The sequence below is a fragment of the Podarcis tiliguerta genome (genome assembly GCF_965153285.1).
Source record: "Podarcis tiliguerta genome assembly, chromosome: 16".
NCBI classification, from domain to species: domain Eukaryota; kingdom Metazoa; phylum Chordata; class Lepidosauria; order Squamata; family Lacertidae; genus Podarcis; species Podarcis tiliguerta.
The window spans coordinates 40,424,943-40,437,778 of record NC_139549.1 but is presented as its reverse complement, the minus strand read 5'-3'; the positions used below and the strand labels follow the sequence as shown (position 1 = coordinate 40,437,778).

The following is a 12,836-nucleotide window of genomic DNA, read 5'->3' as shown; positions in this document are numbered from 1 at the left end:
ATTCTTTGGGGGAAATCACATGCTTTAAATGTGCATTAGATGTGCTCTAGATGCATGGTGCAGATCTGCCCTGTGTCTCTAGGTGCACTTTGCATACCCTACTTTAAATTTGGTAGGCCTCCTAGGAGCCAGCCCCACTCATGGACATGCCCTGGAAAGGTACTCCTTAAATTTGTCTTGCTGATTCAAGTATGTCCCTGATTCAAGCATGCTTAGCCAGAGCCCTACTCCACACTTAGTTTTGATTCTGAATGATAACGCTGAGCCATAAACTTTATGAGTATTTGGAATACTAGGATTGAGTTTCTGATAAAAGAACTTTTCTGCACTTGCAGCAAGACTGGTGTATGACTCAGTATGGCCTAGCTGACTTGCCGCTCTGCCATAAACGTCCTTGTTCTTACCTACCCAGCAGTTCTGAGGGTGGGATCTGTACAGCTGGTGGCTGTTTGCTCTTCACAAGACTGCCTGCATACACCAAGTGCACTCAGAAACAGGCCTTTACACAGATCCATGGTGAGACAGTGCTTGGAATGCCATGTACAGCTCTAGTTGCTGCACTTCCCAAAGAATATTGCAGAGCTGGGGAAAGGTCCAGAAAAGAGCAGCCAAAATGATCAAGGGGGTGGAGTGATTCCACTGTGAGGAAAGGCTTTTTAGTTTAGAAAAAAAAGGCAAGTAAGCGGGGGTGAGATAGAGGTGTATAAAATAATGCATGTCATACAGAGCATGGGTAGACTGACTTTTTCCTCCCTCTGTCATAATACTAGAACTCATGGACATCTAGTGAGGCTGGATGTTGGGAGATTGAGGACTCATAGAAGGGAGGACTTCTTCAATTCGCCCCCACAGGAGGCAGAGATGGCCACCAAGGTGGATTAGGGCTTATCCACACATACCTTTTGACCCACTCTTTCCAGGCAGAGGTCTGTGTTTTAATGCTCAGTGTCTGAACATTTTTGGTTTCCCCCAGGATTTCCCTGCAAAAACTCGTGCTTTACAGCTGAATCGGAGCAAATGTCAACTCTTGATGTTTGTTCCGATTGACCTTTAAAGAAGTGCTTGTACACAGAGTTTTAAATTGAGGTCCGTGCTTGGAAAGAACGGAGGAAAGGTAAGTAGATAAGCCCTTAGATTAATTCATTGAGGATACAGCTATCTCTGGCTACTAGTCATGAAAACTGCCATATCAGGGGCACTATTCCTTTGAATACCAGTCAGTGAGAACTATAGCGAGTGGTTTTGTGCTCACGTCTTACTGGTTGGTTTCTCAGAGGCATCTTTGGTCTGATCTAGCACAGCTTTCGTGTGTTCTTATGTCCCGCAACTATGGAGCTTTCTCCCTGTGAGAGGTTTGACGGAGCTCTAAACAGGGAGTGTACTTGAAAAATAGCAGAATATATTTTGGTTTGTAGACACATTTAATTTAGCAATTGCTTCCAAGGAGGATTGCAAGAGAACACACAGCAGTAATAAAATTGACACTCAAAATAATATCAGGTTGGCATTGTGGTATGTAAAACAATAACACAAAACTCCCTCCTCAACACGGTGCGAATATGTTCCATATGACCTGCTGTTCGCAGTGTGTCACTGTATTCTGAATCGCCCTCTCTCTGGAAAGGAGACCTCAATGTGATGTAAGCAGAGCATAAATCTTACATGAATGTGCGCCCAGAAACAGTTGAAAGTGACTCACACTTGTCTCATTGAAATTAGTCATAGTAAACAGAAAGTCTGGCATGGCTGATTGTCAGCTCGCGGATGAGATCCTGCCCTGCAAATCAATTTCATCTGACCTATTACCTAATTTTAATGAAGATGCACCAAAGATGTGCAAAGGCTGTTACAGATAAATACCACGGAAGAAGTTTGGAAAAAATTAATGAGACTGTCAGGCAGGATACTTTATTGCCAGTGTTGGATTCAAAAGTGACTAGCAAGTATTTGTTCCTAAGCTTTACTGGTGTTGTAAGAAATGTAGAAAAAAATGATGCTGAGTCTGTGCACGTTTGGTGGAGTTGTGATGAAGCTAGAACTCATGGGGAGAGAAAAATGAAAGGTAATGGAAGGTATGACTGGTTATTCCACACCTACAAATCCATTACAAGTTCTCTTGGACTGTTTGAAGGCAGATGCATGGCCAAAGTATTTTATTTTATAGTAGAAAAATCTGTGAAGAGCAGCAGAAACATTATAAGCTGCTAAATGGCAAACTTCGGAAGTAATGAACAGGAGTGGGTTAGCAAAACATGGTATGTTGAGGAAATGTCTAAACTCACAGAAATAAGATTTACTTAAAAGTATTATTATTATACTATTATATTATATTATATTATATTATATTATATTATATTATATTATATTATATTATTATTTTGTATTTATATTATATTTATATTTATTATTATACTTTTATATAGGGGACACGGGTGGCGCTGTGGGTAAAACCTCAGCACCTAGGACTTGCCGATCGCATGGTCGGCGGTTCGAATCCCCGCGGCGGGATGCGCTCCCATCGTTCGGTCCCAGCGCCTGCCCACCTAGCAGTTCGAAAGCACCCTTAAGTGCAAGTAGATAAATAGGGACCGCTTTATAGTGGGAAGGTAAACGGCGTTTCCGTGTGCTGCGCTGGCTCGCCAGATGTGGCTTTGTCACGCTGGCCACGTGACCCGGAAGTGTCTCCGGACAGCGCTGGCCCCCGGCCTCTTGAGTGAGATGGGCGCACAACCCTAGAGTCTGTCAAGACTGGCCCGTACGGGCAGGGGTACCTTTACCTTTACCTTATTATTATTATACTAGTACAGTGGTACCTCGGGTTAAGAACTTAATTTGTTCTGGGGGTCCGTTCTTAACCTGAAATTGTTCTTAACCTGAGGTACCACTTTAGCTAATGGGGCCATCTGCTGCCGCCACACCGTTGCCGCGCGATTTCTGTTCTCATCCTGAAGCAAAGTTCTTAACCCGAGGGACTATTTCTGGGGTAGGAGAGTCTGTAACCTGAAGGGTGTATAACCCGAGGTACCATTGTATGTCAGACTAGGAGAACAGGGACAAAGGCAGGAATAGTTTTAAGATTTGCCACCCCCCTTTATTGGTTAAATGAAGCAAAAACCTGATTTTAGAGTTATTTGTGTGTTTTTACTGTTGAAATAGTAAGGGAAAAATGTGATATAAAACTGATATATCTTATCTGTGGAATGCAGGGGAGTTGTATCGTAAATAGTAAATGTTGGTATGTATTACACACTTGTATGTGAGGTGTGTGTGAATGGTTTTGTCCACAGTTTCATTTGTCAGGAAAAAGAGCATAGTTTTCAGAAGCTGAGAGAGATGGAAACATCCACCCCAGCATTTTCGTTTTGTGTGTGTGTTTCTGCATATGCACACGGGACACCTGAGCGGTGCCTGGGTGCAAACCCTCCATGACCCTGAAGCCTTCCTCGCCGGTTCTCCTGCCTTTTGCAACCAACTGTGAAGAGTCTTGTCAGGTCACAAAATACGCTCCAGGCCTCTGGGCTGCTCTCTGGGGAGCAGAGATGTGCACAAGGAAAAGAGCTTCCTTTCCCTCCTGGAATTAGATCAATTTAAAACCCTATCACTCAGATGTGGTTTGACTAGGCTTGCGCTCACGCTTCCCTTTTCTGGCAGTGACTCACCCCCTCAGCCTCCCTGTGGCTCCTTTGAAAGTCCGCCTGAAGTTGCAGACTCTGAAACCGGGTCTTTTGTGGGTGGTAATTCAAGAGCTGACCACTGGATGGCGTCACCGGCTGTGTAACGTGTCCAAGAGACGCTTTCATTGTGCAGAGGGGTTCAGCAAAGACTCTGAAATAAGCTTAGCAGTCATGGAATAAGAGGAGGAGAATCAGCAACTGGTTAAAGGATCAGGAAGGTCAGAGTAGGAATAAATGGATAGTTCTCCCAGTGGCAGCGGTGTATTAAGTATACTCTTCTCCAAGGATCGGTGTTGGACCCTATCCTCTTAACTTGCTCATAAACGATCTATTGTTAAAAATGTTTGTTTGAAATGCCTCCCTGTTTCTTTGTTGTAAGCCACTTCGAACGTGTGTGTGTGTGTGTGTGTGTGTGTGTGTAAGTAAAAGTGGCATACAGATAAAATGAATGAATGAATGAATGTTAGGGGTAAGCAGTGAGGTAGCCAAGCTTGCTGATGATTCCAAATGGTTCAGGGTAGGTAGAATAGACAAAGATGACAGGGAGCTCCAAAAGGCTGTCCCTAAAAAGGAGGAACGGTCAACAAAATGGCAGATGCGGTTCAGCGTAAACAAGTGCAAAGTGATGCATGATGGGGCAAAAAGTATTGCATGTCACATGTATTTTCCTGGGGTTTGAACCTGGTGGTGACTGACGATAAGAACGACAGCTTGGGGTTGACAAAGGGGTTGTGTGGCAGCCATGAAAAAAGGTGGATTCTGCACTAGGGATCATTAGAAAGGGTTCAGCCACAACATTGCATACAATTTGGGTCATCTTGCCTCGAACAGAATACTGCAGTGCTGGAAAGGATTCAGAAAAGGGCAACCAAATGATCAAGGGGCTGAAGCAGCTGTCCTGCAATGAATGGCTGCAAGGTTTGAGGCTTTTCAGTTTAGAGAAAAGGTAAGAGGTGCATAAGATGAAAAAGGGTGGGGAGAAAGTGAACAGGTATCAGAAATTCTCACGGTACCATCCAACACACCTGAATATTGGAAGATTTAGAACAGACCACAGAAAGTGCTTTCCCATGCCCTGCATTTCGCTCCCTCAGGATATGGTGCTGGCCAGCGACCTGGAGGCTTCAAAAGAGGATCAGAACAGTTCATGGAGGATAATGGTCACTAGCCCAGTGGCTGTGCTCCCCCTATCCTGGCAGACGAAAGATGCATCTGAATATCAGTTGCTGAGAGTCGCAAGTAGGAACCACAAGTATCCTCTAGGACCCCTGCAGTCAGGTCATAAGCATCTGACTGGCCACCGTGAGAACAGGATGCTGGACTCGCTGGGTCTTTGGCCTGATCCATCAGGGCTCTCCTTATGTCCTTAGGGCTGATTCCCCATAGCTTAAACTTAGCTCCCTAGTGCTCAGCTCTGGCACCTGTTTTCAGTGCAAGGGCTCAGTTTTGAAACCTATAGGTGAGAGTGCCCCTGAGCAAGCATAATTTGTTTATTTGCTTACTTACAAAAATATTTATATACCGCTATTCATAAACATGTTATAGCAGTTTGAAACATACAGTGAAACCATATAACAATAACAAATAAAATTGCTATAATGCTGCTGAACAACTAGAGTCCCCACATCTCCAGGGTCAAGGGGCAAAAGCATTTCTATAGTGGGTGTTTCCAGACAGACTAGAGACCCAGTCTGAGATCTTTGCTCTCTCAACCATCCTGCTGCATGCTGCCCTTGCCACCTGCAGAGTTAAACTTCTCCACTTGAACCATCTTTTGAGGTCACTTGTGCTAGCATGCAAGAAATGTGTGTTGCCAGCTGTGTATGCCTAGATGCTTGGCAGATCAGGAAGCCCAACTTTATCCTTTGTGGTCAGTATTCTGCTCAAGTTGTTAGGCATGAGAGGACGATGATAATGAAAACAGAATAATATTTAGTATTTTAGCCTATTGATAGCAAGTAGTCAAGATGGTTGCATGGCAGAGGCAAGCAGATCTATTTTGTTGTTGCTAGAACCATGGAATCAGTGTTCGAAATTAACCAGGCACTAGGCTCATTTTGCACCTGGCTATTGGCCACTTGCAACCAAGTGAAGATGTCCAGGTGCCAGGATGGCTACGGACATCTCCACCATCTGGAGGTGCATGCCTGGGGATCATTACATCCTAACTGTTTCCACACATTAATACCACATCCTGTAGAAGTCTATCCATTCTATTTAATCTGCACAATTAGAATGAATTTCTGGAACCAAATTGCCCTTTCTGTGCAACCTGAGCAGGAGCAGTCACCATCAAGAAAAAGAGGTTAGAGTAGGCCAATATATGTGGACTGTCCCTGGATCATGTGACTTTTCTTCTTTAAGTTCTCAAAGTTCTTAAGGCTCAAGGTTGTTATCTGAACTAGCCAGATGTTTAACTGATAGTCCATCATTTGAAAAATAAGACTTTAGAGCTGTCTTACCACAAAATGGCAACTAGACATTCTGTTTTGGTGACTGTAACCTTGGTTTAATGAGCTGTTTGGCACCTAGTTTATATATCTGAGTTTCTAACACCGCTTGGAATCCACCAACTTGAGCCAGGTCCAAGAGAGTGGCTCAGAATCTAGCAACATACTCTTAGGCTAGATAGGTGCCATACATTTAAGGCACACTGTTCCCCTCAAAGAATCCTGAGAACTGTAGTTTTTTAAATGGCATTGGGAATTGTAGTTCTATGAGAGGGGTAAACTACAGTTCTCAGGATTCTTAGGATTTTCTGTGTGCTTTAAATGTATGGTGTGCATGTGGCCTTAGAATTAAGGAGCATTGTGCCTCTGAGCATTCTTGCTTCCACTATCAGTACGTGAAAAATCCGCCTACTGAGCTTTTTGCCTTTCTAAATTTAGAAAGGAGGAAGAAAGCTGCTTTGTTGCTGTTGCTAAACAGTTGGGAGCCAGAATCTTTGCTGGTCAACTGCCTATCAGCCCAGATCTATCAGTAGATCTTCATCTACTCTCTGTCCATCCTTGCATATGAATCTCTTAAAGAGGCAGTTCCCTAGTTTGAGATCTAATTGGAACCCAGCACCCTGAATGTAATAAGAACTGTTGCAAATTAGGAAAAAAGCAAGTTGCTGCAAGATTATTGCATCCCCCCCCCCCCCCCGTTAGCAGGTTCTCCCTCCTCCTTACTGACTTCCAGACAAGGTTGCAAAGGTTGTCTCTTGCTTTAATTTTGCTCCCTACTTCTCCTGGATCTTTCTCACATTGCTCTCGTCTCCTGCCTGTTTTTATTGCTTACTGCAGGGTTATTCTGCCCTGACCCCACCCCAATGTTACTGGGCTGCAGCTCCCATCCTTCCCTCACCATTGGCCATGCTGGCCGGGGCTGATGGAAGTTGGGGGTCTTAGCAACATCTAAGGGCCACATGTTCCCTGCTGTTGGATTATTACAAGTCACTTAAACTATGGCAATACAGTTAAGTAAGTAAAATGAAAGAGCAATCTGGTTGAATGCTTTGGGAAGGCAGGATGCCGGACGATGGAACTTTTTGTCCTGATCCATTAGGCCTCTTCCTACAATATTTTATTTATATCACGCCTTAGAGTGCACATGCATTATCTCAAAAGTTCATACAACAGCCTTGTAAGGTAGTCCAGAAATGTTACTCCCATACTGCAGATAGTCAGGGTTTCTTTAAGGCCATCTAATGACTTTTATGATACAGGTGGGATTTGAACAGGGACTTCTTGGTTCTCTTGACTGATTTGTCACACTCTTGGTTGCAAGGTGGTTATTTTCTACATCCCGCAAAGGGCCAGAAACTTTCAGGTCTTAATTTCCCCCCCATAAGATCTCTCCATCCAACTTTGTGATGATTAATCCAGAGTAACTTCTTTTTCTACTTTCTTCGTTGTTCTTTTTATATTTTTTTCCTGTATTGTAAATCTCTGAGGAGGATTGTTGGTTCAGAACTATGGTTTGTCCTTATGAGACCCTACTGCCCATTCTCCTTTACATCTCCTTCTAATGTGCGGCAAATAATAGCTTACTGTTTCATCCAGATATAGCAAACTGTGGTCTGCTCAAAACTTAAATTTTCTATATTTGACAGCCTATAGTTTGCCACAAATTAAAAAGTAGACACCCCCCCCACTCCACATAGGCAAGAGAGGAGTGTTTGAGTCCAATACATTATCCAGTTCATTTGCATATGACAAAACAATGGTTTATGTCTGAATGCCCCAGAAAGCCATAATTTGCATGGTGAAAATTAGCTTCAGAGATACACTGGCTTGTGTGTGCCCTTTTCCTCCTATAGTGCGATTGTGATGAGGTCTTATAAAACCCTTCTTACAGCCTGCAAACTGTTTAATCTAAACTATGGTTTGTTTGAAACAAGCCAACTTCAAACCATGGGTTATGAAGCTTGCTTGTTTAAACAAACCATTAACCACGGCTTAAGAGTTTGAGCCCTACATTAAATGGTTCCTAATTGAAATCAGCAGTGAAAACTTCCAAATGTTCCGTGTCTATGCTGGAGGAGGCATAGGAAGCAGGAAATTGCAGGCTCTTGTCACACTAAACTGCAGTATGGTTGAAACACAAACGTCTTTTTATTAATTGCACAGTGCCTAGTTTTTAATTTGGATGCTAACTAATTGGGAGATATTTATAATATTTATACATTCCCATGGTTGCATACTCAAAACTGCCAGTGCTGATAAGAACTCCCTGTTAACAAGCATAGTCAAGGAATAATATCCACTCCTTTTGGTGCCATGCACTGGGAAGCTGAAAGGCTGTTAGGCGAGAGCAGGTTTTCCTCAAATGATCTTGATGATGCATCCTCAGAGGGGTGAACCAACTTCCCTTGCTCAGGGTGTTGCTCCCGCAAGGTGCCTTAAACCCCACGCTCCATTTGTGGAAGGATTTGTCTCCAGGCCCGTCTGTTCCTGGACTGGCCCTCTTTGCTTTCGTTCCTCATTGGCTTTTTGGGTAGCAGGTTTACCAAGCTGTTAGTAAGAATCACCAGGGAAAGCAGCCTGTGTGTTAGTGGAAAGGTCATCTTTTATTTAATCGCTTTGGTGCCGTGAGCCCGTGACTCTTCCAAGCCCTGTTCCGACATGCCCCCGCAAGAGCATGTGTGCTCGTTCTGTGTATATTTCTGTGAGCACAAGGTAATCTAGCTTGGGGAGGAAAAGAGCAGGAAGATAAAGAGGAGAGGGAGGAGTGCTGGTTGGTGGGTCAGGGCAGATGACCCAAGGATGGTAGTGCTACTCTGATCACATCCTTTTGCAAGGCCAGTTCCTGGAAAAGGGGGCATGGCAGAGCAGACCCTCCCCTCTCTCCCACAATGCCTCCCCTCTTGGATAACCACTGAAGTGATTGCACAGTACCCAGACAATTTGAAAGTGAAAGAGAATTTGTTTGTCGCAGGGAGAGAGAGAAAGGCTTTTTGATGTGTGAGTGTCTTGTGCTATATTGCCACTAAGGCACCACAAGCGGAGTATATCCTTTTCCCCGTCCCATGGTTCATTTTTGCAGCTGAGACCTTGAAGCATACGTGAGAGTTTTCCTGTGTGTGCCTCTTGTTTGGGTTTTTCAGCTTGGCAGCCGTTCAAACCCTTCCCAGTCTGTGACATTGCAGTGTGTGTGGGAGGAGGTTTCTTTCTCTCTCTCTCTTTCTCTCTCTCTCTCTCTCTTTGTGCTTTTAACCTTTCTCCTCTTGCCTTGGGGAAGGGTGGGGAGGGAAATGAGGTTAAATTTGTAGGCCCTTTGCCTTTGAGGGAGAATTTGAGGGAGCGGGGAAGCAAGTGAAATCTGCAAGTGTGGGACTCCAGTTGTTAAGTCATTTAGCGTTCTCCTATTTTCCTTTTCACTGTTGCAGAAAAAAGCAGAAGCAGCACACAGAATTCTGGAAGGGCTGGGACCTCAGGTGGAGTTGGTAAGTCTGTCTGTGATTTTAACAAATATACATGCAGTGTTTTTCTCTCTCCCTACAGCCGCCCCCACCTACCCTGCATACTTCCCTCCCCTCCCCACCTTACTTGCCACCCTTGGATTTTGGAGGGTAGCCAAATGGTTGAGACTGACTCCAGCATCTGCATGGCGGCGAGATCTGCAAGGAAGCCTCCCTCTGATTTCAGAATGGCCTGCTGGCCTGATTCTGGTACAGGAAGCTTAGCAGACAGGGCCAGTGGACTGAGAACACCTGCCTGGTGACAACAGAATGCAGAGGAAGCTGCCTTACATTGGCCCATTCACTCCAGTATGGTCTGCACTGGCATGACTTATTTTTGAGAAACCCATGTTGGGTCTTAGTAATCACAGCATCCTTATCTAAATGCTCACAGACCGACTGTTGAACTATCTGTTCTAGGACCTTCCCTGGTATCGATGTTAAGCTTACCAGTTAGTATTTACCTGGGTCTTCCTTTTCCTCCCCCCCCCCCTTTGAAGATGGGGACAACATTTGCTTGCTAGCAGTCTGTAGGGACCTCAACTGTTATCCAAGAACAGCAAGCTCCTTTAGTCCCCTTGGATTCAGCTCATCAGACCCTGGAGATTCAAATTCATCTAAAGTAGCTAGGTGTTCCCTTACTACCTCTTTGCCTATCTTAGGATGCAGCTCCCTCCTTACATCATTTATTCTGTTATCACCAGGTTGGACATTGCTTTCCTTTTAGGTGAAGACAGAAGCAAAGTAGGTGTTGAGTAGTTCCACCTTTTCTCTGTCCCCTAATAGCATTTCTCTGTCTTCCCCACACAGGGGATCTACCATTTGCTTGTTTTTCCTCTTATTTCGGGTGTAGCCAAAGAAACTTTCATTCATAAAGCTCATTATGAGCTTTAGCCAGCCTGACTTTCCCCTTGCAACTGTTGGCTACTGGTGTGTATTCCTCCTTTATGACTTCCCCATTCTTCCATTTCTTATGTATGCCCTTCTTAACTCTCAGCTCATCTGTAAGTTCCTTATGTAGCCGCACCAGTTTCCTTAGATACCCCCCCCCCACACTTTTCTTACTTTTGGAATTGTCTGTATTTGAGCCTTCAGTATTTCTCCTTTTAGAAACTCCCATCCTTCTTAGACTCCCTTCTCATTGAGTGTTTCTGATGACGGGATCACACTCAGTAGTTCCTTCAGCTTTTCGAAATTGACCTTTTTAAAGTCCAGAGTGTGTATCCAACTACGCTCAGTTTTCCCTTGCCTCTGTATCCTGAAACTCAGGAAAACATGATCCCTTCTTCCCAAGTTTCTGAGTGCTTCCACTTCATCAGTAAGTTCCTCCCCATTGGTGAGGACCAGGTCCAAGATAGATGATCCCCTTGTTGGTTCTTCCACCTTCTGGGAAATGAAATTGTCAGCGAGGCAATGGAGGAATTTGTCAGGCCTTAACACTCTTGGCAAAAGTCCCAACAGATATTGGGGAAGTTGAAGTCCCTATGATTACTATTTCTCTCTTTTTTAATGTTTGGTAATCTGCTCTAGTAAGGCATCATCCAAGCCTTCAGTCTGGCTTGGCGGTCTATAGCAGACACCCCCAGGAAGGTCAGTGTGGTTTCTCTCTCCTCAATCTTTACTCATATACTCTCAGTCTGCTTTTCATGCTCCATGTCATAGATTTCTTCACATCCTTTATATATAATGCTGCTCCTCCTCCCTTCCTGTTCGGTCTATTCCTTTTGAATAGGTTATACCCCTCAATTCCTACATGAAATTTGTTAAATTTAGCCTGCCCAGTGGCTGTAGGAAGCAGCTGGATGTAAATTGCACAGTGAATTGTGGAAAGGGCTCCTTTTGGTCTTTGGCTGCTGCCTTTCATGTCCGGTCGTGACACTCTAGTTGCTGTCTGTGGTTACTAGGCAGCTGTGATGATGCCTTTGGGCTGCAGTACGTAAGTGACTTGCACTGTGGCTTAGCACCCTGCCTACGAATGAAAGCCACCTGGAGTGCACCTTCATAAATGGTATGAGGGTGATGGTGGATGTCACTGTGGTCTTTCAGAGTTTTTTAAAAATAAAAAATAGGCTGCTCTCTTTGGAGCAATTAAATCATTTCAAGCAAAAAATCTTTCCCAACCCCCTTCCCCACTGTGGGCCTCCCATCCTTTCAAAATTAAACGCTACTGATGTCTTCTGTTGATTTGCTGGTGGGCCTCCTCTCCCTGACTCCATTCATATCCAGGCGGTGCTCTTTTACCATTTGACAGCCAAGGCTTCCCCCTAAGAAATCCTGGGAACTGTAGTTCGTTAAGGGTGTTGTCAATTGCATCTCTTGGAGGCAGTTTCCTAACTACTCTCAGCTCCCTTAACGAACTACAGCTCCCAGGATTCTTGGGTGGGGGGTGGAGCCTTGACTTTTAAAATGGTAAAAGGGTACTTTCACTCTGTAGTGTAGATGTGCCCCATTTTACAGTAGTCCATACAATGACAGCTATGGTAACATAGTGTGCTATTAGTTTCTGTTGGTTGGGTCTGTACATAAAGTCAAAAACCCCACAAGGATCACATCCCTAGTGCTTACATCTGTGGCTTTGTAGATTTGACAGTTCAAGTGTGGAACATTGGTACTGGCAGTATAGAACATGCCCACTGGCAAATCTCAGTTTGTTTGTTTTTAAAAAAGATTAAAGTGACTGTTTTAGCACTTAAGATTGTGGAGGGGAGAGTCTCAGCAGAATTTTCAGTGATTAGTGGGTGGGACCAGTGCTCATCATAACTCTTTGCCTCTCCTCTGTGATTGACAGAAGGTTAATTTGGATTCAAGTCACATCATATTTATAATTTCAATGTGAGTTGAAATAATTTATTTTCCTTGGTGCAGAATTTGCATTTCACTGAAACAGATTTCCTTTTTAATTGTCTAAGCCCTTCTTGTGGCTACTCCGGCACATGAGGGTGTGTGTGTTCAGATTTTGGGAATAACGTGCTATATACTCAGTGGCATGGTGCTACCCGTGCCCACAGCAAGAGCTTGGGCGCCCCTCCAAAAACACCCACAAAAAACCCACAAAAAAACCCAGGGATGGAGTGCGCTAAGCCAGCCACCGGGTGATGGCAGGGTGAGGAAGGTGACGAGCACCCTCTCCAGCCTGTCCCTGCCCAGTGCGCAGGCCATGTCTGTGATACAGTGCAAAGCGAGGGAGTTCTGAAGGTAAACTGGGAGATGAAGCCTCC

At 44.4% G+C, this 12,836-nt stretch overlaps 2 protein-coding genes across 49 annotated transcripts in view; both read left to right on the top strand.

The window, feature by feature from the left end:
* Positions 1-12,836, top strand: part of LOC310667244 (uncharacterized protein) — a 559,738-nt gene that overhangs the window by 227,893 nt on the left and 319,009 nt on the right. The gene's annotated exons all lie outside the window — the stretch shown is intronic.
* NCOR2 (nuclear receptor corepressor 2) overlaps positions 1-12,836 on the top strand; it is a 348,844-nt gene that overhangs the window by 143,931 nt on the left and 192,077 nt on the right. For all 48 annotated transcript variants that reach the window (XM_083418926.1, XM_083418964.1, XM_083418929.1 and 45 more), the window contains exon 7: positions 9,547-9,603. In XM_083418926.1, the coding sequence (XP_083275052.1) occupies positions 9,547-9,603 (57 nt within the window). The remainder of the gene's footprint in view (positions 1-9,546; positions 9,604-12,836) is intronic.